Below are 26,582 nucleotides of genomic sequence, written 5' to 3'. Positions count from 1 at the left end.
TGATGAAGTAACTAATTAAATTCATATCTAATTGAAGTAGAATTACACACAGACAGAGAGAAGAAGATGTGGGTCCACATCAGGTGATTAGGCGTTAATAATGTGATTGGATGTCCCTGTGTGTGGTTAGATGTCAGAAGATGTGACATCCAGTGTGAGAGTGGGCAGAAAGGGTGAGCAGGTACAAAAGGATATGAGCTTTTTCCCTTTTGTCTTCTGTGAGATGAGCAGTTCTAAAGGTTGGATCTAAAGTGTTCACGGCTGTACAAAAGAGTGAACGCTTTCCTGCAAGCCCAGCTGCACACGAGCTTAGACAAAGTCAAGTATTTATTTATTGTCATTGTCAAAGAACAATGAAATTGCGTTTGGGGCTTCCGTGCAACCCGTAAAAAAAAAAACCCTTAAAACCCAAGTGTAAATATTTAACCCAGTGTGACTTCAGTGCAATGAGACAATCCTTAGCAACAACATGAGAACAAGACAGGTAATGTTCATAGGACATTCAGACAAAGACCTGAGAAACATGACAAAATGCAACAATGCAACCCGTTCAATATTATTGTACTGTGAGATATGATGGTTGTCTATTTAAGAAAGGGGGGGGGGGGGGAGAGAATAAAGATATAAAAGATATAATGCACCAATGCAAACCAGTTCAGTGCTATCAAGAAGTTGGATATGGTTATTGTCCGTGAGAAATCAATCAAATCAAACCCATTTTGATTTCCACCTGGCTTCTTCAGGTACATATTACCACTTCATTTAAAGCTGCAGATGGTAATCCTTTGCTAAACTATGTAAGGTTGGCTTTCAAAGGTGGGCAAACCTTCCTCTATCTCTTCTTGGTAGGAAATGAATAATCTACCCATATTTCTCTGTGGTTTTCAGTGCATCCCTCTGTTTTTACCTAAATCCTTTTTCAAATCTGTGAATCGAATGATTTCATCATTTATTTGGACAAACAAAACCCCCAGGATTAGTATGACCTCACTACAACAGGGTAGGCTCAGTGGTGGTCTCGCTCTTCAAAAGTTTACTTACTGGCTGAATGATCTTCAGGCTACTTGGTGTTGCCCTGAGGCTTAATCGTGTCTCTCTACCTCACCTTCTTACACCTTCAGCACTATTATTTTCATCCCTCCCTGTTTCCCTGTTACAGTTTACAGACAACCCTGTTCTAATTGCCTCTCTAAAAATATGGGATTAATTCTGGCATCACTTCAGTTCAGCCTCTGCTCTGGCCCCAATCTGTAACAACCACCTCCTCCCCCCTCCCTGGTGGACTCGTCCTTCTGTAAATGGGCAAGAAACGGTATTAAATGTTTTTTTAAAGATAACACTTTCCTCAGCTTTAGTGACCTGACTTCTTTGTACGATTTGCCCTCGTGTCAGTTGTTCCGCTATTTTCAAAGACATGTGCATCTTCTATCTGGCCCGAGTTTCCAAGTCATGCCCCCAATCATTGGTAGGAAGACTTATTTGAGCTAAAGCCTCACCATAAGGCTCTTATATCACAAATATATACTTTCATTACGGCATCGGGCAATTATTCAACCCAAAAAATTGCTTCCAGTTGGGAACAGGATTTGGGTCTTAAGTTTGTGGAAGATTACTGGGACAAAGTCACTGACATAATTCATACCTCATCCTCGTGTGCAAGACTCTCCCTTATTCAGTTTACGACAGTATACAGATTACACTTCTCAAGATGTAGACTAGATCTAAAATATATCCCGGTATTCCTGACCTGTGCAACAGATGCAACACCTCCCCCTGTGGTTTAACTCGTTTTTACCTGCCCAACACTTCAGTTATACTGCACTTTTTATTTTAAAGTGCTCTCTCATGTTTCGAGTGTTTCTGAAGATTCCACCCTAAACCTTCATCGTTAGCAGCTGGATGTCATCGCTTTCCCTTTATTGCTGGCACGGCGTGGAATTTTGCTGGCTTGGAAAACTCCTCACCCTCCTGCCCGATCACGTTGGCTGGAACATGTTATGTTCTGATATGTCAAATTACATGTAAAAAGTCTATAAATAAAGAGGGAAACAAATGTTCACAGCTCCTTTCCAGCAGGGACGCCAGAGGAATCATTTATTTACGTTTCTGTAAAAAAGCAGCATAGATTGTGCAACTCCGCTCTGTAAGAGTTTTATTTCCTTTTACTTATTCTGATAGGCTGTACAACTCTGGTGCTCTGTGATGTCACATCCTTAAAGTGATCATTTGAATACAGTCACCTCAATGTGTTTTATATTGTAAGGTAAACCATACAGTAGAAACCCCAACAATCAGCCCCCTCATGGGGGAGCAGATCCAGGCTCAGGGAGGGACAGTCATGTTCTGCGATAGTTTGGGGGTTCGGGGGAAAAAGAGCAGAGAGACAAAGAGAGACACATATTAAAGACTAATAATGTAATGTACGGAGCGGTATATGCTTATGGAGTCAAAAGAGAAAGGTGAAAAAGAAATTATTGGCTTAACACATCTCGGAGCTGCAGTGTGATTGGCTGCCTCTGTTGTGACAGGTAAATGGCAAGACGTTGCACCAACCTGAAGATGGAGTGCACCTGACAGTAATTGATGGGCATGATGGGAAGGTGGTGGACACGAAAGGCTTCAGGAATTCCATCCTCCAGGGAATTCCTGCAGAGATAGACAACTACATCAGTGGACTGCGAGACAAGTAAGAAACTCTCTCCACCTACACTGACAAACACCCTGAGGTACATTGCTGTTTCATGTTCTGATAGACTGTGTCCTTTGGGGACATAAAAGGACCTCCAAAAATTGATTTACATTGACATTGTGTGTTAAACTCATCTAAATGCTTTTCAGATCAAAAAATGTATTTTGCTGCATTAAAATATCAATCAATGTGTCTCTCCCTCTTTCACTAGTTCAATTGTCCTCATGACATCCAAGGGTCGCCTGGTTACCAGAGGATCCTGGACCAAAGTCCTGGGGAAACTTGGCGCAGAGAAAAGCGTCCGTTTGAAAGGTAGCTGTTATGTGCTTATTCTATTATCTTGTCTTTTTACTCTGTAAAGGCTGATGGAGTATTGCCATCACCCTGCTGAGTGGGCGGGTGGTGTGGACACCCAATAACTTGAGAACGAGCCAACGTAGGAGTTTCAAATTGATACTGAAAGTGCCTCGACTATCTCAGTGACCTTGACATCAAGGTCAGAGTAAGTGTTCCAAAAGTCTCGTGAATGTGATAACTTGAGATGTAGGATTTTGAATGTGATACTGTAGGTGGGTCTGCTCAGAGGCTGAGGGGTAGCACTGGTTTCTCCTGCCAACTTTTAAAATTGGTAAAAATTTTATTTATATATACCAGGGGTAGGCAACTCCAGACCTCGAGGGCCGGTGTCCTGCAGGTTTTAGATGTGTCCTTGATCCAACACAGCTGATTCAAATGGCTAAATGACCTCAACATGTCTTGAAGTTGATAATGAACTAATCATTTGATTCAGGTGTGAGATCTAAAACCTGCAGGACACCAGCCCTCGAGACCTGGAGTTGCCTACCCCTGGTATAGACTGTTCTTTCTTGGAGCATGGCTGCCTAATCGATCTTATCTATCGTTAATGCCACAAATAAAAATAACAGGATGGAAAACTTCTATTACATGGCATGAGTAGTTAATTGTTTCCTTACCCATCAGGCACAGTAACTTTTAATCAACTAGTCTCTCTAATATTGACTAATGTTCATGGCTGCATAGAGAAAGCTCTGCTATTCAAAAACAAAAAGATCACATCGGGCCAAAAAGGCTTCTTTGTTTACAGATGGGCAGTGTTGGTCAAGTTACTTGAAAAAAGTAATCAGTACTTCCCCCAAAAGTAATCCCGTTACTTTACTGATTACTTATTTTCAAAAGTAATTAATTACTTAGTTACTTAGTTACTTTTTAAAAACACGATTTACAACCTGAATAGGAGATAAAGCATGTAGCTTGTCATTGTCAGTGTGTGAATGGGTGAATGTAGTGTGAAGCGCTTTGCGGTCCTTAGGGACTAGAAAAGCGCTATACAAATGCAGGCCATTTACCATTTACCATAAAGCGATAGATCTTTCAGCCCAATTCTACTTTTTCTGCATAATCATCATACAAAATGTAATCAAATGGAAAAGTCTCTTTTTAAAACTTGTTTTATTAGTTTTAATCTTTTAACTTTATGCATGAAGCAAAAATTTAATTATATGCAACATTCTCTGAGTTGAATAAATTAGTTTAACATTTAAACCTATTTTCTGCACATTCCAGCACATAAAATAAAATATTTTGTGTGTTTACACTCAGTCTTTCAAATAGATGCAAGTAAAACACAGCAGAAAATAAATAAAGTCAAAGACTCAGCGGTCCTGTTGCTCTATTTTCACCTGTAAAGCAGGAGTGGGGCAGGCGGAGGTTTACCCTGGTGCAGGTGTGGCAAGAATCCGCGAGTTTCTCTGTGAGTTTCCCATTACGTCGTAGCTACTCGGTGCTTGTTGGAAGTTTAGGGGTTTTTTCGCTGTAAAAAGTTTTCTTCCCACGCACAGCGGACACTAATGTTTTTGTCACTTTTTATGGAATCAAACTCAAAGTAAGGTCAGTACTTCCACGCTTTAAACGCTGCACGCTCATACTCTCTCCCACAATCGATATATGATCCATTGTTGATCTGCACACAGCTGTTGTCACCAACGTCACACTCGCTTACGTCACTGTCATGAGACATTCTCGCAAAAAATCACGGTTTTAGTAACGCAGTAACGCAGCGTTCCTACGGGAAAGTAACGGTAATCTAATTACCGTTTTTGCAATAGTAATCCCTTACTTTACTCGTTACTTGAAAAAAGTAATCAGATTACAATAACGCGTTACTTGTAACGCGTTACTGCCCATCTCTGCAGATGAGACCAACATAGAACTTCTTTGTTTGAATGAGACGTCTTCTTTAGAGAAAACACTTCAATTTAGCATCAGAACTCTTTGTGAAACATGGAAGTGGGAGTGTAAGAATTTTACCGGATCCACTGCATCCAATCCAGGACAGCACTCCATCACAGACTTAACAGTGAATACTGAATTATGCCAGAAGTTGTTCTATCAAAGAAGCATAAAATCTGTCCTTTTCAATGAAGGAGAGCATGAAGTGAGCAGTTGTAGGGCAAATGTATAAGCACCTGCTACAAGTTTAACTTTTTCTTTGAGGAATGAGGAAATACTACTGATTTTAAAAAAAAATACTCTAGATGGTTAAGTTAATGAAAGCAGAAAGTGTAAAACTATAGGAATTGTTAGAAACAGTAATCAGCTTTAGGACATCCTGTGGAATCCCACTTGTACTCCACTTATGTCTCTTTTATTGGTGTCATCTGGCTTTTCTGCAGATAAGCTGGCATTTGTGGGCTTTAAGGGCTCCTTCCACCCTGACTGGGTCTATCTGGAGGCGGACAGCGAACAAGCCAAGATCCATCAAGTTTTGCCCATCCCTGTGATCCACAAGATGAAGCTATGAGTGGCAGTCAGAGTGGGGAGGATCAGCCAAGTGACCATTTGGGCCTGGATACTGAAACACAACACCCCCACAAAATCAAATCAAATCAAATCAAATCAAATCAAATCAAATCAAATCACTTTTATTGTCACATCACATGTGCAGGTACATGTGAGTGAAATTCTTGTGTGCAAGCTTCACAAGGAACAGAGTTGTGCAAAATACAATAATGTAAACAAGCAAAATATAACAATGGCTAAATCTGAAACTAACAAATATATGTACAATATATATAAATGCATACAGTATATGCATTTCTGGATGTGTATACTAAATATGTTTTTCTGCGTGTGTGTGTGTGTGTGTGTGTGTGTGTATGTGTGTGTGTGTATGTGTGTGTGTGTGTGTGTATGTGTGTGTGTGTGTGTGTGTGTGTGTGTATGTGTGTGTGTGTGTGTGTGTGTGTATGTGTGTGTGTGTATGTGTGTGTGTGTATGTGTGTGTGTGTGTGTGTGTGTGTGTGTGTGTGTGTACACATATTTTACAAATTAAATAGAGTAAACAATAAATAAAATATATAAAATAAAATATACAGAGTTGAATATGTGCAAAACAGTGGCGTTACTGTACAGTATGGAGTGCATAATGTTGAAGTTCCAGTAGTGAAGCTGAGGTGTCTATGACGTGTTCAGCAGTCTGATGGCCTGGTGGAAGAAGCTGTCTCTCAGTCTGCTGGTACGGGACCAGATGCTGCAGAACCTCCTTCCTGATGGAAGCAGTCTGAACAGTTTATGGCTGGGGTGACTGGAGTCCTTGATGATCCTCCCCGCTTTCCTCAGGCACCGCTTCCTGTAGATGTCTTGGAGGGAGGGAAGCTCACCTCCAATTATCCGTTCAGAGCACCGCACTACTTGCTGGAGAGCTTTGCAGTTGTAGGCGGTGCCGTTGCCATACCAGGTGGTGATGCATCCAGTGAGGATGCTCTCAATGGCACAGTGATAGAAGGTCCTGAGGATGCAGGGGCTCATGCCGAATCTTTTCAGTCTCCTGAGAAAGAAGAGGCGCTGCTGCGCCTTCTTCACTGTTTTGTTTGTGTGTACTGACCACGTAAGATCCTCAGCCAGGTGTACACCAAGGAACCGGAAGCTGCTCACTCTCTCCACAGCAGCGCCGCTGATGGTGATGGGGGTGTGTACTTCTCTGCACCTCCGGAAGTCCACTATCAACTCCTTAATATAAATGCACAGTCACACACACATGCACACTACAGTCAGTTGCTCCGAGCCACTGATCCAGGATCATGTGGTGCTTATTCTGTGTTTGGTTATGAGAAAGGATGATGTGAAAGTATGTAAAAGGTGGAGGCACCCCTCACAGAGCTAGCACTGCCTGGGATGAACTGTCAGGTGATAACACCCTCTCTGGCAGCCATGTTAGCGGTCAGCTCATGGCAGCAGTAGCTCAGAACAGCCAATGGTGTCTACGCAAGTGTCTCTAGAAAAATATTAATAGGTGATGATAGATGATGATGGTCACTGTTGAATCTTTTTTTCTGACAGAACACTGCCAACAACATTGATTTGTTTACATAATGCTAGCTTGCTGGCTAAAGTCACCATTGGATTTTGCAAACCTGGTAGATGTTAAGAGAGCAACTGCAGTTAACCTCTAACATTCACGCCTTTTTTAGGATGTTTTTTTCTGTACAAGAGGAAAAGCTTGTAACAGAGGCATTGTGAGGCCAAAATGCATCTATAAGATTTGATTGGGACAGCAACAGCTAACCATTTCTGAAAACGTGCTTGTTCCATACGGCTAAAGCACAACCAGACTCCAACTTTAATCCTGAACAGGTTTTTGGCACTTACCAATTTTAGGACTAACAATCAGTGTTTTGACACGTTTGTTCCCAGCAGCTGGGATTGGCTCCCTTTACTAAAGGTCATCAGGTCTCTGACACAACCAAAAATCTTAATTAAATCTTTCACAGATTTGAGCTTTAGCACAGAAATCAGTCTTCAACCTGTAGTGAAAAAAAACTGTCTTATTATTTGCACTTGATATTGAAATGTTTGTTTTAAAAACAGCACAAATTGTAGATCGCTGCTAAAACTAGCCACACGTGTGAGCGTTATTTGGGGATTGTGCTCATGTACCTCATCACCCAGCTAAAATCTTTAAATCTGACCCATATGGGTCATCCAAAGAGTACAGAAAGTAAATGAAAACACGCACTTGAAGGTGGAAGTCATTGATAAGTGTAAAATGGGAAACTTTGACTCATCATTAGGTCAGTCTCTTCTTGAAGGCTTTGTCTTGACCTGTTTGTACACTCAAAAAAACATTAATTGTATAGTGATGAGGACTTTTTTTGCAGCTGTTGAAATGAAAGTTAGAGCTCTGTCCCCAGATGGGCTTTAAAATAACTGCATGACGAAGACAGCTGTGAGCTGCTACAGTTGCAGTTCTAGGAGTCGTTTGGAACACAAAAACTAAGAACAAGTTCTTCTTTCACCAAATGATTGTTTCCCATTTCAAAGACAGGATGACACAGGATACTAGTTTAAATCCCAACAGCAGCCACACTGACAGCACATTGTCATCAGACTAACAGACAAGCCAGTTTTTGATCTGCACATTTGGTGTAGCAGCTGAACAGCATGTTCCCTCCGAGGTTCATGACTGCTTGCAAAATAACTGGAACTCATTTCATACTTGTTTGCATGTGTCACTGGGACAGTTAATGGTTGGATAAGGAGAGCAGTATAAAATTAACTGGTTACAAAGTTTTTCACAGAGCACTGAGACAGCACTCTGACATATACAGGGAGTGCAGAATTATTAGGCAAATGAGTATTTTGTCCACATCATCCTCTTCATGCATGTTGTCTTACTCCAAGCTGTATAGGCTCGAAAGCCTACTACCAATTAAGCATATTAGGTGATGTGCATCTCTGTAATGAGAAGGGGTGTGGTCTAATGACATCAACACCCTATATCAGGTGTGCATAATTATTAGGCAACGTCCTTTCCTTTGGCAAAATGGGTCAAAAGAAGGACTTGACAGGCTCAGAAAAGTCAAAAATAGTGAGATATCTTGCAGAGGGATGCAGCAGTCTCAAAATTGCAAAGCTTCTGAAGCGTGATCATCGAACAATCAAGCGTTTCATTCAAAATAGTCAACAGGGTCGCAAGAAGCGTGTGGAAAAACCAAGGCGCAAAATAACTGCCCATGAACTGAGAAAAGTCAAGCGTGCAGCTGCCAAGATGCCACTCGCCACCAGTTTGGCCATATTTCAGAGCTGCAACATCACTGGAGTGCCCAAAAGCACAAGGTGCAATACTCAGAGACATGGCCAAGGTAAGAAAGGCTGAAAGACGACCACCACTGAACAAGACACACAAGCTGAAACGTCAAGACTGGGCCAAGAAATATCTCAAGACTGGTTTTTCTAAGGTTTTATGGACTGATGAAATGAGAGTGAGTCTTGATGGGCCAGATGGATGGGCCCGTGGCTGGATTGGTAAAGGGCAGAGAGCTCCAGTCCCACTCAGACGCCAGCAAGGTGGAGGTGGAGTACTGGTTTGGGCTGGTATCATCAAAGATGAGCTTGTGGGGCCTTTTCGGGTTGAGGATGGAGTCAAGCTCAACTCCCAGTCCTACTGCCAGTTTCTGGAAGACACCTTCTTCAAGCAGTGGTACAGGAAGAAGTCTGCATCCTTCAAGAAAAACATGATTGTCATGCAGGACAATGCTCCATCACACGCGTCCAAGTACTCCACAGCGTGGCTGCAATAAAGGGTATAAAAGAAGAAAAACTAATGACATGGCCTCCTTGTTCACCTGATCTGAACCCCATTGAGAACCTGTGGTCCATCATCAAATGTGAGATTTACAAGGAGGGAAAACAGTACACCTCTCTGAACAGTGTCTGGGAGGCTGTGGTTGCTGCTGCACGCAATGTTGATGGTGAACAGATCAAAACACTGACAGAATCCATGGATGGCAGGCTTTTGAGTGTCCTTGCAAAGAAAGGTGGCTATATTGGTCGCTGATTTGTTTTTGTTTTGTTTTTGAATGTCAGAAATGTATATTTGTGAATGTGGAGATGTTATATTGGTTTCACTGGTAAAAATAAACAATTGAAATGGGTATATATTTGTTTTTTGTTAAGTTGCCTAATAATTATGCACAGTAATAGTCACCTGCACACACAGATATCCCCCTAAAATAGCTAAAACTAAAAACTACTTCCAAAAACATTCAGCTTTGATATTAATGAGTTTTTTGGGTTCATTGAGAACATGGTTGTTGTTCAATAATAACATTATTCCTCAGAAATACAACTTGCCTAATAATTACGCACTCCCTGTATATGGGCCGATATGGAAGTCTGTAATTGAGCTATACATAAATCTGAATGAATTGCATCTATTTTGTGTTATCAGGTGAGGTGCCATTCAGATTAAGCTGATGCTTTTCAGTTAGATCATTTCTTAATATATGCACATGGCAACTAAAGCCAGATTACAAACAACACAACTGTCCTTCTATTAACAGGACAGGAGGTACTTGGATACAGTCCGGTACTTTGTAGCCTGGTTGATATGTGTACATTATGAACTGCTGGACAATTCTCCAGCAGACCTTCATGTCAGCCACGGTTACTAGGCAGTTTCTGGAGCAAATACTAAGTTTCAGTTGTCTTTTCAAGCACATGTGTGATGCATGTGCATAATTAATCATCCTGTGATGTGTAACAGTTAAGTGAGTCTAATGTTCTGCTCCGTTTAAACAACAGAAGAGAAGAAACAAAAACATTCCTGGTTTGCATCCCAGCTGGTGGTTAACTTGCTTTGTTGCATTCCGAGCACTCGCTCACTTGATATTGTGATGTAGTCTTCTGCTGATGGTTTGGGTTCTTTTGTTTTCGTCAGTGTTTGCGATCCATCTGCCTGTCAGTTGGAATGAACCAGCAAGAAGCCCATAAAGATATAAAAGATGAAATTGAGCAGTCCACTGAATGTTTAATCAGGTTGTTTTTAAATGTGTCGCTCCCCCCTCCTCAAAATGATTCCAATGTGACCAGAAAAAACGATTCTTCTCCCTTTACCGAAATAGCTGGTCTTTTTTCGGAGGTTGTAGCAGTAATTTAGCGTTTTGTATGCGTGTATGTGTTTTTAAAGATCCACAGGTTGCTAAGAGATATATTTTATACTTATTTATTGTACAGACACTCTTGATGTAAATCTACGAGGGACTTGTTTTGAGTTGTAATGTTATTACTGTCCTGTATGTATACTGGATGTAGGAAACAAAAACCATCATAGGTCCACTTATTGCATACATGCCTATGACTCCTGGTATAGTTGCCTTGTTTTAACTGTATACCAAATGGATGTGTTGTATAAGTGGCTAAGGTGATGAAACTCCATGACTCTGAATTTCTTTGAGGATTTTTGCACATAAATAAAGACAGTTTGTCTGCACATCTCTGTGTCCCTGATTAAACCAACACAGTGGACCCCAGCGTGACTAGCAACCACAGCAGTGGACGTTAACTGGGATACAATACTGGGATGAACAAAATATAATTTTACTGCTTAAAAAACACAAAATCAGAGTGACTGCACATTTTAAGATCAAGACCACAATAATTCTACTGAAGAGTAATATGTAATAGCTGAGTTGCAGCTGCACCATCCATGTGACATCCCTACACTTCTGCTAATTTTAGCCTGTTTTGTGAATAAAGTCTGTACAGATATGTACACAACCTGCCTCTCACCCAGTGACAGCTTGATGCCTTTTAGGATCCACTGCATCTATACCTACACAAAAAGCTTGTGTGCCCCCTGTTGGCCAAAGCTTTAATTACAATGTACTGTCAGTAGCTTTACTAAAACTTGGGTTTCAAGTTCAGCTGCGTTTGTTTATGCTGGTATCAGCAGCAGCATCACGTGGCTGTACTGAACATCAGCGGTCCTCAACCTTTTTTGTGCCACGGACCAGTTTAATGTCAGACAATATTTTCACAGGTGTGAAAAAGGTGTCACGGATAAAAACAACAAAATAAAATGATACAACCAAGACAGACTCTGGGATTTTGTAAACATAATAATGAACACAATGTGTAATTGTGTTACTTTGTTAGCAGCATCCTCCTGAAATGCGCCCACAACATTGAGTGTAACATCCTTCTCTCTGCCCCTTAATGCTTTCTGGTTGCCATGGCAATGCATAAATATTTCTTTCAAAATAAGACAACTACAACACAGGAAAAGACCCAGGGAATATCCGACCCAAACGACTCGGTCCGAGGCCCGGGGATTGGGGACCGCTGCTGTATATATCTGCACGCATGCCTCTCAATCGAAAGCAAGTCTGCACTTGTTACTGAATGCAATGTTTTCACAGTGGAAGTCAAAGATATCAAAAGTTTATTTTCTCATCAAATCAAATAGAAAATGTGGATGCTACAAACACACGAGGACAGGACGGTGAGATCTGTGCCTCCATGCCTGCACCACACAAAAATTATTCCACAACCAATCATGGATACAAAGGATTAAATGTTTGACAGTGCTCATGTGGAGTACCTTGTTAACAATAAATGCATGTGCTCCTTTTGATCTGGTGATGACTTAACAGAAATCAATATGGCTTCCATTGAAAATGATCTGAAAGAGTGACGATTCCAGCTGACGTTACCCATCAGAATTCATTAGTTCACTCATCCCTCCACATCTCCAGGTGGTCCAGTGGGCCCTCACCAGTTCACTGCTCACAGAGTGGATGTGGGAAGCATCATTTATGAGACCACAAGGTTCATTACTAACTCACAAACTCATCAGAGCTCCTGTTTCAGAGAGTTTGCACGGTTTCCCTCCAAATCAGGCTTCTTGCTCTCCGTTTTCTTCTTGCTCTTTCTCTTAGTGTCGACCTCATTCTGCTGCTTGTATTTGGCATCATCCTTGTTGGCAGCCTTCCCTGGAAACACCTGTCCCTCTACAGTAACATCTACGCAGCGCTCTTGAGCCACAAGGAAGTCTTTCACCTCCCAGGCAAAACTACCATCTCGCAGCATGAAGATCACCCTGTTGGAACCCACCACGAACCTACAAGAGGAAACATTCAGTTTTATTAATAAAGCACCAAATAACAACAGCAGTTGCCTCAAGGCCCTTTGTATTGTAAGGTAGACCCTACAATAATGCAAAGACCCCAACTATTAGACGCCCCGCTCTGAGCAAGAGCTTTGGCGACAGTGGGAAGGAAAAATAATTAACCTCAGTGTGTGAAGAGGACTCTCCATTTACATGCACAAACTGGAGTCTATTAGATAGATATGATACAAACCACTGCAGTGCAGTACCTGTAATACCTACAGCATGTTCTAATCGCTCTAATAGGATATTATGGTCGACAGTATCGAACGCTGCACTGAGGTCTAGCAGGACAAGCACAGAGATGAGTCCACTGTCAGAGGCCATAAGAAGATCATTTGTAACCTTCACTAAAGCTGTTTCTGTGCTGTGATGAGCTCTGAAACCTGACTGAAACTCTTCAAATAAACCTCTGCAGATGATCTGTTAGCTGTTTGACAACTACTCTTTCAAGGATGTTTGATATAAAGGAAGGTTGGAGATTGGCCTATAATTAGCTAAGGCTGCTGGGTCTAGAGATGCATCCATCCATCCATCCATCCATCCATCTTCATCCGCTTATCCGAGGTCGGGTCGCGGGGGTAGCAGCCTAAGCAAAGAGGTCCAGACCTCCCTCTCCCCAGCCACCTCCTCCAGCTTGTCCGGGGGAATACCAAGGCGTTCCCAGGCCAGCCGAGAGATATAATCTCTCCAGCGTGTCCTGGGTCTGCCCCGGGGCCTCCTCCCGGTGGGACATGCCTGGAACACCTCGCCCAGGAGGCGCCCAGGGGGCATCCTTGCCAGATGCCCGAACCACCTCAGCTGGCTCCTTTCGATGTGGAGCAGCAGCTGCTCTACTCTGAGCCCCTCCCGGATGGCCGAACTTCTCACCCTATCTCTAAGGGAGAGGCCAGCCACCCTTCGGAGGAAGCTCATTTCCGCCGCTTGTATCCGCGATCTCGTTCTTTCGGTCACTACCCACAGCTCGTGGCCATAGGTGAGGGTAGGGACGTAGATCGACCGGTAAATTGAGAGCTTCGCTTTTACACTCAGCTCCCTCTTCACCACGACTGACCGGTGCAGCGTCCGCATTACTGCAGCCGCAGCCCCAATCCGTCTGTCGATCTCCAGCTCCCTTCTCCCATCACTCGCGAACAAGACCCCGAGATACTTGAACTCCTCCACTTGGGGCAGGAACTCATCCCCGACCCGGAGTGGGCACTCCACCCTTTTCCGGCTGAGAACCATGGCCTCAGATTTGGAGGTGCTGATCCTCATTCCCGCTGCGTTACACTCGGCTGCGAACCGCTCCAGTGCGAGCTGGAGGCCCTCACCCGATGAAGCCAACAGAACCACATCATCCGCAAAAATCAGAGATGAGATTCTGAGGCCACCAAAGCGAAAGCCCTCCGCCACTTGGCTGCGCCTAGAAATCCTGTCCATAAAAATTATGAACAGAACCGGAGACAAAGGGCAGCCTTGGCGGAGCCCATCACCCACCGGGAACGAGTCCGACTTATTGCCGGCAATGCGAACCAAGCTCTTGCAACGGTTGTATAGGGATTGAATGGCCCGTAGCAATGGGCCAGACACCCCATACTCGCGTCTAGAGATGCTTTTTGAGTAAAGGTTTAACTACAGCCAGCTTGAAGGCCTGTGGTACATAGCCGATTATTAGAGATGGGTTGATCATATTTAAGATCAAAGCATTAATTAATGGCAGGACTTCTTTGAGCAGCTTTGTAGGAATGGGGTCTAAAAGACACGTTGATGGTTTGGAGGAAGTAATTATTGAAGTTAACTCAGAAAGATCAATTGGAGAAAAAGAGTCTAACTTAACATCAATGGTACTAAGAGTAGCTGTAGATAATATTACATCTGTGGGATGAATTGGGCAGAGTGATGATAATTCTGGAATAAAAAATAAATAAATGCATGCTTCAGTATTGATCAGTATCACAGAATGGGCTCTTAAACTGTTCTGAAAATGACTGTCAGTGAACACAGTTTGTTTGTTACTGCTCTACAAATAGAAATCACTCCCACGCAAACGACAACAAGAAACAAAAAACGAAACAAGGTCAGAAAGGAAATACCTCTGAATATCAAAGTTGGCATTGAAAAGGCTGCCCTGCCACAGGCCTGTGATCTCCTCTGTCTCTTTCTCTGTAGGATCTCCTGAAACTGTGGCAAAAACCATCAGAGTCCGACCTTTTTTGGACATCTTAAGCAGCTCCTCTGGTTTGGAGGGGTTCACCTTAGAGAAGTCGATGGGAGGAGGAGACCTTTTGTGCTCTGGAAGGTCACCTTCCTCGATGTCATCGTCTGCCTATTAAACCACATGGAGAGAAAAAAACAAAACACATGACAACAGTTTAAGATGAAACAGCAGCTAATACTGCGTCTCACTCGTTTGAATCTATTTTATACTTTCCACTCTTACACTATAGCATGTGTGGACGAAACTCCAGGCCTCAAGGGCCGATGTGTCCTTGATCCAACACAGCTGATTTAAATGGCTAAATTAACTCCTCAACATGCCATGAAGCTCTCCAGAGGCCTGGTAATGAACTAATCATTTGATTCAGTGTGTTGAACCAGGGTGAGATCTAAACCCTGCAGGGCACCTTGAGGCCTGGACTTCCCCCACCCCTGCACTCTAGACACAAATATTTAGATGATGTTGAGTTTTGTTTTTTATTTTAAACAAATGGCACTCTTGTTTTTTTAATTCATGTTTTTTATCCCTAAAATAACTGGTTTAAAAGAGACCGAACGGAATATTCGGAAATAGGATGACTCATTGTATCATTTAGTGATCATTTCAGACTGAAAGTAGGAGGTACCTCCTTCTGAAAAGTAGGACTGACAATAAAATCAAGCTAAGCAAAAGAGACAATCATATACTTAAGCTAACCTATATCTATACACTCAGTCTTTACAATGTGGATAACTTCATATCACTCAGCAGAGCACTTTGCTATCAGACTGCTGGCTTACTTTGAATTCAGTTTGACTTATTTAACACCAAAGCACAACAGCAGTCGCCTCAAGGTGCTTAATACAGTAAGGTAAAGGTACAATAACGGACAACCCCAACAATCAAATGATGAGCAAGCACTTGGCTACAGTGAAAAGGAAAAACTGCTTTTGAAAAATAAATAAACATTTTAAAAGGATCACCGGAACCAAAAAAACTGTATGTATTGATTAACCAGTGAAATTATAATAACCTCTTGTGGAGTTTAAACTAAAACAACTTCCTCTGGAAAGAATACCCCGCATCTCTCCCACTGTGGAATGTGTGCCACGTCTCTCTCTTATAATGACTGTGGTGTTTAGTCTTTCTGTAGCGACGAAAGAGTCCGGCATCTAATAGTAACCCCTAGCACTTCCACCAATATATCAGTTAAACCCTCAGACTTAGCTGGGCTCACGACACCTAGCCAGCGGCTAACAGCTGCTAACATCTGAAGGCTGTGGACGGGAAAACTTGCCTCCCACTGTTCCAGGAGCCGTGCCATGTCAGCATCATTGTAGTCTCGGATGTCCTTCTTTTTCTTGGCCTTTGCTTTAGTCTCGGTCTCTACAGCACAAAGCATGTGTGTGCAGAGCACAAGCACCGCGCATCTCCACAGAAAGCCAGACGCCATGTTTCCAGATGGTACCCTGTGATTGGCTGTGAAGTCTGCCGGTCACAAGACGAGAGGGGCGTGTCAAAAGAGTCCGGCCGGCATTGCAGACCGGTGGAGAATTTCAAAGTAAAGCCGGGAGGACCCACCGGGGGGACCCACCGGGAGGACTACTACAGTCTACTATTATTACCGAGCACTGCTCCCTTAATCGTTATTATTGTTATTGTTTTTCAGGCAAATTAATCGACTTTCCGGGGCCTTAACGTGCTCAAATACACAGATACGTTATTGTTTGGGACATTTGAAAATGGCTCTAGAGCGCCACCTATGCAGACTATAATGAAGTACTACGGACGGACACGTAGTTTGAGCTACATGAATGAAAAATGTACACATATAACAAGCTAAGAGGGACAAAAAGCCTCTGGGCTCCTTGATCAAACCAAACAGGAAGTCCAATATTTTGAATTGAAGATAAAACTGGTGCCGATTTTACTATTTTCAAAGTGTTCATTCAATAAACGTTATAATTATATTATAATTATACTATACTATATTTGCACACTTTGCATCTTGCACATGTCTTTGTCTCGTCTATAATATCCTGACAATAACTTGAACATGGTATGCAATTACACTGCACAACCCACTTTGTATTGTCTCTGTCCTGCCTTTGTTTATCGTACAGGCAGTATTGTATAGTTATCATTATAGTATTGTATAGTATTGTATAGTTAGTAATTGATATATTTTTATCCCTTAATTTTACCAAAACTTAGCCTATTATTTATTTGTAATTCCTAGTTGTATATCTCTTGGAGATATATCTTTTATATACTCATAAATGCACCATAGGGGGCTTGGGGTGAAACAGCATTTGATTATACTTTGTATACTGCTGTATTGACAATAAAGCTTTTGAATCTTGAATAATTGTTCAGTGTACACTACAGACCTGGGCTATAGGGTGCATCTGTGGCGCCACAGCAAATTTCAATCATTTGCCATGACATTTTTATTATAATACCGTGTCCAATCTGGCTCAATCTTCTCAATTGTGATAAGGGTGTGCCCCTGAACACATTTTTTATTTGGAGTGTTTAACAATCATCACATCTCCACTTAGTACGCACAGAAAATATCATGTTTTACACTTTGAGGTATAGCTTCAAGGTGGTTACACTTGAGCAACTTGAACTTTGGACATGAAAAGCCTTAAGGAGCTGGTCTTAGTGTACCGTATGTTTAGTTTATGTACATCAGGTTTTAATGATGCTTTGACATGAAATTTGTTTTTATTTAATGGTGCACCCTGGTGACATGATAATCGAGGGGTTTGGAAAGCTTAAAAGGTCGTGAGATTTAGCACGCACCTTGAATGTGATGTGAACTTTTCAGGTTAACTCTTTTCATTGGATGTTACAAATTGGCCCAACAGTGCCACCTACAAAATCTGAAAAAGGCTTGAGTGTCCACACCACCCACCCCTCTAATAGCTGGACATTTATTAAGGAGCAGTTCTGGGACTTGTGTTAAACACCTGTTGGTGATGGGAGTGTGATGCATGTGCAGTGCACAACTATTACTGTAGAATAAGTGATCTTGGATTTGTAATCTAGTTGACTGGTTTTTGTATACGTGCTTTTACTCTACCTGTAGAGTAAAAGCACTTTATACAACTTCCCTCATTTACCCATTCATGCAAGCACTTCTATATGGAAGTGCTTTTGGATGCATCAGAGGGGAACTTGGGTTCCGTATATTGTCAAAAGATATTTGGCATGCAGACTGGAGCAGCCAAGGATCGAACCAATTCAATTCAGTTTTATTTACACAGCACCAAATCACAAGAACAGTGAGCTACAGGTGCTTAATACTGTAAGGTAAAAACCCAACAATACAGATAACCCCGTATGAGAAAGCATTGGGCGACAGTGGGAAGGAAAAACTCCCTTTTAAGAATTGGCTGGAGGTGAGAGATAAGACAACACTATAGAAGAGAGCCAAAGATAATAAGTAATGACTCAATGCAGAGAGGTGTGTCAACACAATCTTGCATGAATGGGGTCTAAAAGACAAGGTGATGTTTTGGAGGAAGTAACTACTTAAGTTAACTCACTGTTCATTCACTGAACAGGGTTTAGTGATCTAAAACTATTGCACTCCTCTTCGTCTTTCAGCTTTTCTTTAGAGTTGGTCACATCTGCCTTCATCTCATGCCACGCCAAACCTCTGCATGTCCTCCTTCAATCTTCTCTGTGGTCTTCTTGTTTGTACTGGAGTGACCCAAAAGTCAGATATTTAAACAAAAACTTTCACAAAAACGTCTGAACCTTTTATTCAAGAGGTGAAGATGTTAGATGCTCTACAGAAACAGTAATATACAATTTTCTTAGCATCATTACCCAAGCAGATACATGCACATAACTCCTGCGGGTGTTTCGCTCTGAGTCAACCCTGCTGTGCACAGCCAGCACTCAGAATTTGGCTAAAACCTCGACACATACAGACAACTAGAGTTGCCACACTAAGTGTTAGTAGCAGAGCTCCCTGTATCTTCTACAGCTTTGATGGTGCCGTGTTTACTGCTGATGTGCAGGGTCATTTCCTTGCGGTTGGTTACTACATGGCCACACTGTACACATGTATAGCGCCCCCTGGTGTGCTCCCAAAGGATGCGTCTGCTGCAGGCCAAACCTAATGCACAAAACAAATAACTGTGAGTGTTTGATTTGCTCACTGATTAAACTTACACAAAAGCAGTCAAAAGCATGCTAACGTCACAGGATACATTTAAGGCTTTGCAAAAGGTGACGGGTTTCATCTGCGACCATTTTTAATCATCCTTTCAAAAACAATGATCAACCAGGAAACTACTTTATTTAACTACTGCTGCACTTGCGCTGGGCTGAGTAACTGTTCCCATGGTGCTAGTCTGCAGTGAACCCGAACTCACCTGGACTCTTCTTCCAGATAGCCGATGACCCAGGAGGAGAATGAGGTGCTGATCCTGGAGCAGGAGGGATGGGCTCAGGTGACCTGGTCTGTGGCTGGTGCTGAACCTGGAACTCAGGAGGGTCAGCGCTTGCTTTTGGACCATCCATCTTTAGACATGGGGGCATGTTAGGGGCTTTTTCCTTAGGCAAAGTACGAGCTTCATTAATGTTTTGAAGAGGGGAGGTTTCTTGGAGATGCAAGATAGGGGAACTGAGCAGAGGTGGGGCTGAGGAGTGTGCCTGAGGATCAGCAGGGCGGATGGCTCCATCTGGGTTTGGGATTTGAGGCGGCAGTTGCTGGGGTGCAGACACCGACTCCAGCCGTGGGAGGTGCTGCTCTGTGGGTTTTGGGTTGGTAACAGCAGCAAGCTGAGGGGGTGTCTGTTCAACAGGCTTCGTTTTACTCCGTGTGACTTTAGAACAGGTGTGCAGGTGAGTCAGCAGGCCACGGTATGAGCGCAACTTAGTGCGACAGCTTTCACACCTGCAGAAAGAGAAGCCAGACGATTGTAAACATGTCTACAGCTCACTGACAGCACAGCACATCCGGAGAACACAGGCCAACTCACTGGAAGAAAATGTTGGGTTTGTGATGATGCCTCATGTGCTCCATCAGTTTCTGCATGTTGGAGAAAGAACCACCGCAGCCGACAGTAGAGCACAGCAGCACTTTACCTAAGGAGATCAAAAATAGTGTTTGTCATCTGATACAACCTTTGTTGTCCACAGGAACATGCAGAAACTGTAAGGCAAGATTTTTGGGGTTCAGCTATAATCTGACATTTAGAATATACTATTAGGGTACTGGGTGAAAAGCCCTCCCCTCTGCCCGACACATGTGCAGAACCATAAGTCAGCAGGTTATCTGATGGGTTCCTAGCTTACTTCTCTTCTAACATCACGGTTGTTAGTTTCTGCTTATTTCCTACGCTCTTTTTATCACTATGGTTCAAATAACATTTGAGTATCTATCATTTATTAGAGGAATAACTTTGGACGACAGTGGTGTACTTCTGAACAGGAAAAACATCGTCACACACTTGAACATCATTTGAGTGTTTTCAGGATTCGGTTACACTTTATTCTAAAGCAACATAACAAATAGACTAAAAACACGGAGACGGTGCGAAAAGTCTCACTGAACAAAACCACAGCCGTGAATAACAGCAAAACTCAGACTGTTAACCATTAATGATGACCAGTTACTTTAAGAGTCCCAGTGCAGTACAGCAGACAACAGCACGTCCACAGTACAGCCATCACTGCCACATGTGTTACAGCAAACAACGCAGTCACACTGTCTAAAGAAATTATACCAAGTTTCATATCATGAACACAAAAACATGTTTTGATGGAAAGCACTGTTCAGGACTGGAGACTGATAGAAATAAACCATGTTTGCTTTTATTATGCGCTTCAATACTGGTTTATTTCCAGCCGCAACCTTATTTGTTTATGTCCACAGTTGGAGTGCAGGACCTCACCAGGTAGAGACTGAGCCGGGATATCATGATCTTTGATGTGGCTCTCCAGAGCACTTGTGTCGCGGTACACTCTCTTACAGGCGTGCAACGGACACGGTATCCTCTTGTTTCCTGAAATGGACAAAGACGACTTTAAAAGCTGACACAAACACAACTATTCATGGAACCCAACATCATGTAAATCACATCAAGAATTTAGTAACTTGTCTGGAGCTGCTTAGCTAGCCGGGCTAATGTTAGTGAACACAGACGTGGTTTTGCCATCTTGCTCGTGACTATGGCTTGTGAGGCATTCCTATAAAGTATAAAATGCCAGACTTTGACACTACCGTTGATGTTTGAATGAAAGAAGCAGGTCTAAGTTTCACAGGCGAGAAGCTCAATGTTTTTCCAGCCTTACAAACATGTTTGATTAAGTAATCCTTCTCTAAAACTGCTGCAGGGACGATGCTGCCTGTCTCCATCACTGACCAGGACACCAGACTGACACTGAACTCTCCAAATTTCATTAACTTCTGAGCAACGTTAAGTTAGTATTTTCACACATGTAACTACAAAACTGACTTTTTATTTAGGCCTTTTCGCAAGAGTCCGATTAAAAAACCCCAACAAGTCGGTCAGTGTCTTAAACCCGCAGAGAGAGAGGATTTGGGTCAGAGGGTGTGAAAGCAGCTGGACACTGCAGGGAAAGTAAAGCTCAATTTGAAATCTACTTCCTAATTTCTAATTGTATTTCCTGGAAAGCCCATTGTTTACTACACTGCAACCTTCCACGCCATTCAAGTTGTTGTTTGCTGCTTCGACCCAATATGTAGTTACACTGAGTGCTGCATTTTAATAGTCCAGCCTGGGCTTCCCTCCCCCAGCTGACTGGACCGTTCCCGTAACCCTCTTACGACTCTGAATGCTCTCAGCGTTTAATAACATCATAGCTAATACTAAGTCATGATATAGTGAGGGGTCAGCATCACCTTAGACCGCTGAGCTGTCACACAGGCGTCTTTACAGTTCAGTCACGTGTAACAACAGCTGTGTTATCACAGCAACCCAAACAGCAGCAGCACAAAGTCAATGGAAACTGGAAGCAGCCTGGTTCTTGTGTAACGCCTTTAACAGCCTGCCTCAATCAGCCATTCACGCTTTCAGTTGAACAACCAGGGCAAAGCTGCCAGTCTGTATCTGCGATCACATTATTGAAGTCTTTGTTTTCTGCGCATTAATGGTGCGCAGCACAGCCAGACAGCAGATGATCGGTCCGCATGTGTCAGTCAAACACGGACAAGACAACAGAGCAAAGCAAACCACACGAAACGCTTAGAAATCGCTGGATTTTGGAACTTGTGACGGTTTCCTCTGTATACAAACCGCTGCCCCCCCCCCCCGCCCCGCAATATGGCGACCACTTTGAGAAACAGCAGAGGAAATACGTCACCTACGTGCGTACAGATATCATTAAAAAACGGAACCAAACCGAAACTATAGGTATCTTTCAGAATGACTTCATTACTAACCTCCGTTTGCATATTCAGACGTCTGTGCGGGGACACTGTCTGCAGACATGCTGCTCCTGCTCCTTCTTCTTCGCGTTTATTGGTGTTTGGCAAGAAACCACACAGTGGATTACCGCCACCGTGTGGTGTGGACTGTGAACCAATCAACAGTTACAAAGAAGCGCTGAAGAAGTGACTTTCTCCCAATCAGCTTTCTGGGATTTACAGGGATTAACTTGGATGACGAGCATGCGTCAAGAAAGTTTCTCATGACCACCGATTAGCGCTGTTCACAGAGAGCTGGGAATGTCTGCAATCACAACACTGCAAAGATGTAGCCTTAGCCTTAGATTACAGCTTTCACCATCTTTCAGTGGCAATTATAACAAACCAAGTTAGTAGTTTGAGCATTCACAGATTGTAACTATAGTTTTTATAAACTGTCATGCCAATAAAGCACCATTTAAATCTGTTTTTGAGAGTGATATCCATAGTTGGTATCAGCTGGGATGTCTGTGATGCAGTTTGTTTAAAAGCAAAGTACCAGTCTTTGTTTGTTTCTGTACCACAGAGTGGATCAGGAAGCAGTACTGGGAGGAGCTGCTGTGCAGAGGAAGAGGGACTACTCGTTGGCTGTTCCCTTGTTGCCAAAAGGGGAACAAATGAACAGGGAAGTGACCCTTTGGAACTAAACTATTGAACAGACCTGCTGTTTACAGCATTACATAGGATTATTTCCCCTTAATTGTATTTGTTGTTGTTGATAAAAAATAAAAATGTGACTTTTTAAATCAGATTTCCTAGGCTCTCTTTAATTGAGGGGGTGTTGGGAACTTCAAATTCGAAGGCTGTCACAGTATCAGTATCTGTAGTTAATCTGTTTCCCTCCCCAAGCATATTTCTCCTATCTTGGCTTCCCTTCACTGGCTCCCTGTTGAATACAGAATTGAATTCCATATCCTGCTCCTTAAGTAAAATATCTTTGGTAATCAGGCCCCATCTTATCTTAACAACGTTATAGAACTGTATCACCCCAATAGAGCCTTTACTCTCAGACTGGGGGCCTACTTGAAGGGTTTGTAAAAGCAGAATGGGAGGCAAAGCATTGAGCTTTCAGGCCCCTCTTCTGTGGAACCAGCATAGGGCTTTAGTTAGTGCTGGATCAGGAACTGAGTGCTTCTTCTCCTCTCACCTTTTTACTCACTCTGTGTTTGTGCACCATTCTGCACTTACGCATTAGTTATTATTAATCTCTGCCTCTCTTATGAAAGGTAAAATATTCTTCATCACCTTTACATTATCAACGATCTAGTCACTCGTCACTCGTAGTTTTTAACCACAAATTAATTACATTCCACGATAATCCATCTAAAAAATGCTGTGTCTGTGTCCATATCAAGGAGAATGAAAACCTCAACACTGAAGGAAGCCCACACACACAGACCACACACAGGGAAAGAAAAGGAACACAGACATGTTATCCCAACTGGGCCTTCATCAAATCAGCGAAGATGCACAGTAAAGGTCAGACACCAACGAGGGAGCATCAGACTGACAAACGGAACAACACTGTCATGCCTTACATAGCAGGTTTATCAGAGAAACTTCTCCAAGAACGACATCCGAGCCACACACTCACACACAAACTGGTTCATTCCAAGGACAAAACTCCCAAACACAAGCTAAACAACACAGCATACGCTGTGCAGTGAAAATCTGACTGTAGCAAATGGAATAATAGGGTCCAAGGAGGAAGAGCCGCAGCTTTCCTCTCTTTCAATGGAAGTGATGACTGTTTACAAAAATATGAATCGATACATATGAAGGTCAACTTCCAAGCTTGCTCTCTGCTGTGTCCCCCATCTGGATCCATGGCTGTAGTGGTGCTTGATCAGACTGGTAGCCCAGTACTTGCTCCAGCAACTTGCAGTTCACTTCACTTCTATTCAAGTTTTTGTTTTTTAAAAGTTTTCCCCAGTTCATCATTGCACCATCGTAAGTGGTACAGTGAAACTTTCTCTCATCATGTGTCCTGACACCCTGACAAATAGTTGCCACTAACCTTTGGAGGAGTTGGAAATTCCCTTAACGACTGAGTGTGTGGCACCTGAATTTTCAAGATAGGACATAACTAATGTGAACAAAGGCTGTATGCTACCGGGTATGTGAGCTGCAAGTGTGTACCTTCAACCTTGGGTGTGAGTTCCTCTGGCCATGAGCATCATCAGCAGTGTTGTCTAGGGCTGGGCCATATTATACCGTTCACGGTAATACCGGTATAATGTTAGGCAACGATAGGAAAATGAAATATCGCGATAGAATGGGAGTAAAACGCGCATGCGCAGTGCCTTTGTTTTCATACGCACATGGCCGATTGTTGAGGAACCAGAATTGGTTTGTAAAAATGGTGCAACTTCCGTGATGTGGAACTGGTTTGGTGTTTGTCCGTCAGATACACAACAAAGCACATTTTTTTGCAGAACATGCAAGCGGCCGTTGTTATTGTCGTATTTGTCGGACTAAGATGCTCTTAAATCTGGGAGTAATCTGGTTCCCAAACTCCGTATATTTGACTTCAGGTCAAACAACACTGCAGCATCACTGAGAGTTAAAAACTGTCTAAATTCTTTCATCTTTAATAAAACGATCAGCATTGCTGCTTTACCAGGTGTAACTATAAAGTTTAACTTCCAGGCATCCATGAAAACAAAAGTTATTACATTTAACGGAGTTAGAAGTTAGCAGGAAGCTAGCGGAAGTTAGTTTGCTAGTTTCGCTAGTTACCTAAGCATGATATAGCATGTTCTGACAGAGAGATTTCTGAAAAAATTCAAACGTACAGCTCTGCTATCACTTCCAACATAAATGAAGACAGGAAACTAAACAGCAGTGACGTTTGTAGGGTTACTGAAGTTGGGCTAGCTGCTATATAATGATGTGCTACGTGATCGCTAGCGACACAGCTATGTTAGCATAACATAAACAGTGAAGCTGGAGGATGAACGCAAACTTTTTTCCACTTATAAAAGTTAACGTGAAGGTTCTTCATGGTTAGAGACAAATGCAATCACATGGCAGGATGCTGTAAACGGACCAAACTTCAGTCAGGAGAACAACTGAGATAATCCATCCACAATACGAGGTTAGTCATTAATATACTGCAGCAACATGGGAATAGAGCAGCTGCCAGAGAATTCAACATTAATGAATCAATGGTACAGAAATGGAGGAAGCAAGAAGAATGAGTTTAATAAAGTTTGATTTATCTGACTGCTTTGTTTCGCTTAATGTGCCTTATAATCCCGTGCACCTTATGGTCCGAAAAATACGTACTGCACACTGCAGTTTAATGTTGCAAAGCACCTCTTTTTAACTTCAGTGGATATTATACATGGTTATGCTCAGGATATGTCAGCCCATTTCTACTGGAAATGCCTTTTGGTTAAACTTTCAGCAAGCAATTTGCATTTGCACTGTTACATTTTTATAAAGCTTTAATGTACATAAAAACTGTTGTGATATTTTGATACCATGGTAGCATTTACAGGATATTGTTTTGTAGTGATATTATACAGGAAAACTTACTCAATAAGGCCCATTTACTAGTTGTTTTTCTCTTTCTCTGTGACCCAAGAATTAATGTGTAAGAATCACAGGATGGTACCTCAAGGTTGAAAACACCACAGAGACCACTTCCTTATTCCCATCCTCCCTTCTTTATCCCCTAGAAAAGGCTTGTTAAAGGCCAGGTGGTTTGTTTCAGAATTCACTAATGAAAGAACTCTGTATTCTATGTCTAGGAGTGTATTTCGCTGGGATGATCATAAATTGTAGCTGAACTGATAAACTATACAAAGGATACTTCTTTGCTCAGAGGGCAGGAAGACGCTTCCTTATTTGGTCTGTACTGGTTTTCAACTGAGAATCTGCTGACACACGAACCTTTTTCCTCTATATAAACTGTTGTCTGATGAATAAACCTTTGAGTTGATTTTGGGAAAGCAACCTGAAGCAGTCTGTGTTTCCTTGTTCTCCCAAGCTACTCCCGACGTCGTAACTAACCTGCTGAACGGCATACCTGAGTGTTACTTTGAATAATTTTGAATCTTATAGGATAAAGACAAAACTCTGCTTATAGGTGCCCACGCCTCGGAGGAAACCCGATCCACGGATGACCCGGGACGGAGATTTCTTTCAAAAACCAGCTTCTTGTTTAAGTGAAAATAAATGGAAGGTTGTCTTTTTGCGCTAGTAATGTTGTGGAGTTGTATTTTGTCTCGCATCAATTATATCGTCGGTTATATCGTTATCGCAAATTTTCAAATATATATCGTGATAAATA

At 42.4% G+C, this 26,582-nt stretch overlaps 3 protein-coding genes across 5 annotated transcripts in view; 1 reads left to right on the top strand and 2 right to left on the bottom strand.

The window, feature by feature from the left end:
• The window catches only part of cemip (cell migration inducing hyaluronidase 1), a 155,570-nt gene extending 144,589 nt beyond the window's left edge, over positions 1 to 10,981 (top strand). For all 3 annotated transcript variants that reach the window (XM_085278589.1, XM_085278576.1, XM_085278582.1), the window contains exons 27-29: positions 2,529 to 2,686; positions 2,901 to 3,001; positions 5,383 to 10,981. In XM_085278589.1, the coding sequence (XP_085134715.1) occupies positions 2,529 to 2,686; positions 2,901 to 3,001; positions 5,383 to 5,510 (387 nt within the window). In that variant the 3' untranslated portion in view covers positions 5,511 to 10,981. The remainder of the gene's footprint in view (positions 1 to 2,528; positions 2,687 to 2,900; positions 3,002 to 5,382) is intronic.
• A 932-nt stretch (positions 10,982 to 11,913) lies between these two features.
• Positions 11,914 to 16,332, bottom strand: mesd (mesoderm development LRP chaperone). Its single transcript, XM_085278619.1, has 3 exons — positions 16,129 to 16,332; positions 14,732 to 14,960; positions 11,914 to 12,608 (listed from the first exon to the last, which is right to left on the bottom strand). Exons 1-3 carry the CDS (start codon positions 16,286 to 16,288, stop codon positions 12,341 to 12,343), a joined length of 657 nt encoding a protein of 218 aa, XP_085134745.1. The 5' UTR covers positions 16,289 to 16,332; the 3' UTR covers positions 11,914 to 12,340.
• A 2,260-nt stretch (positions 16,333 to 18,592) lies between these two features.
• znf414 (zinc finger protein 414) lies at positions 18,593 to 22,617 on the bottom strand. Its single transcript, XM_085278609.1, has 5 exons — positions 22,262 to 22,617; positions 20,751 to 20,861; positions 19,836 to 19,941; positions 19,227 to 19,750; positions 18,593 to 18,967 (listed from the first exon to the last, which is right to left on the bottom strand). Exons 1-5 carry the CDS (start codon positions 22,308 to 22,310, stop codon positions 18,798 to 18,800), a joined length of 960 nt encoding a protein of 319 aa, XP_085134735.1. The 5' UTR covers positions 22,311 to 22,617; the 3' UTR covers positions 18,593 to 18,797.
• Between the last annotated feature and the right edge of the window lie 3,965 nt (positions 22,618 to 26,582).

Source organism: Mchenga conophoros, linkage group LG1 (genome assembly GCF_057382185.1).
Source record: "Mchenga conophoros isolate Kocher_MC1m ecotype Shallow Benthic linkage group LG1, M_conophoros_male_GT1.1, whole genome shotgun sequence".
Lineage (NCBI taxonomy): Eukaryota > Metazoa > Chordata > Actinopteri > Cichliformes > Cichlidae > Mchenga > Mchenga conophoros.
The sequence above is the reverse complement of the archived record's forward strand: the minus strand, read 5'-3'. Positions and strand labels throughout refer to the sequence as shown.

Bases quoted from the DNA above. Each gene is read 5' to 3' on its own strand.
- znf414 (XM_085278609.1), bottom strand. From the start codon at position 22,310: ATGTCTGCAGACAGTGTCCCCGCACAGACGTCTGAATATGCAAACGGA. The intron at 20,862-22,261 runs GTTAGTAATGAA...TGTCCATTTCAG, and splicing joins GTCTGAATATGCAAACGGAG to GAAACAAGAGGATACCGTGT. The intron at 19,942-20,750 runs GTGAGGTCCTGC...TGATCTCCTTAG, and splicing joins CCCGGCTCAGTCTCTACCTG to GTAAAGTGCTGCTGTGCTCT.
- mesd (XM_085278619.1), bottom strand. From the start codon at position 16,288: ATGGCGTCTGGCTTTCTGTGGAGATGCGCGGTGCTTGTGCTCTGCACA. The intron at 14,961-16,128 runs GTTTTCCCGTCC...TTTAATAGGCAG, and splicing joins CCTGGAACAGTGGGAGGCAA to ACGATGACATCGAGGAAGGT. The intron at 12,609-14,731 runs GTATTTCCTTTC...TTCCTCTTGTAG, and splicing joins GCCAACTTTGATATTCAGAG to GTTCGTGGTGGGTTCCAACA.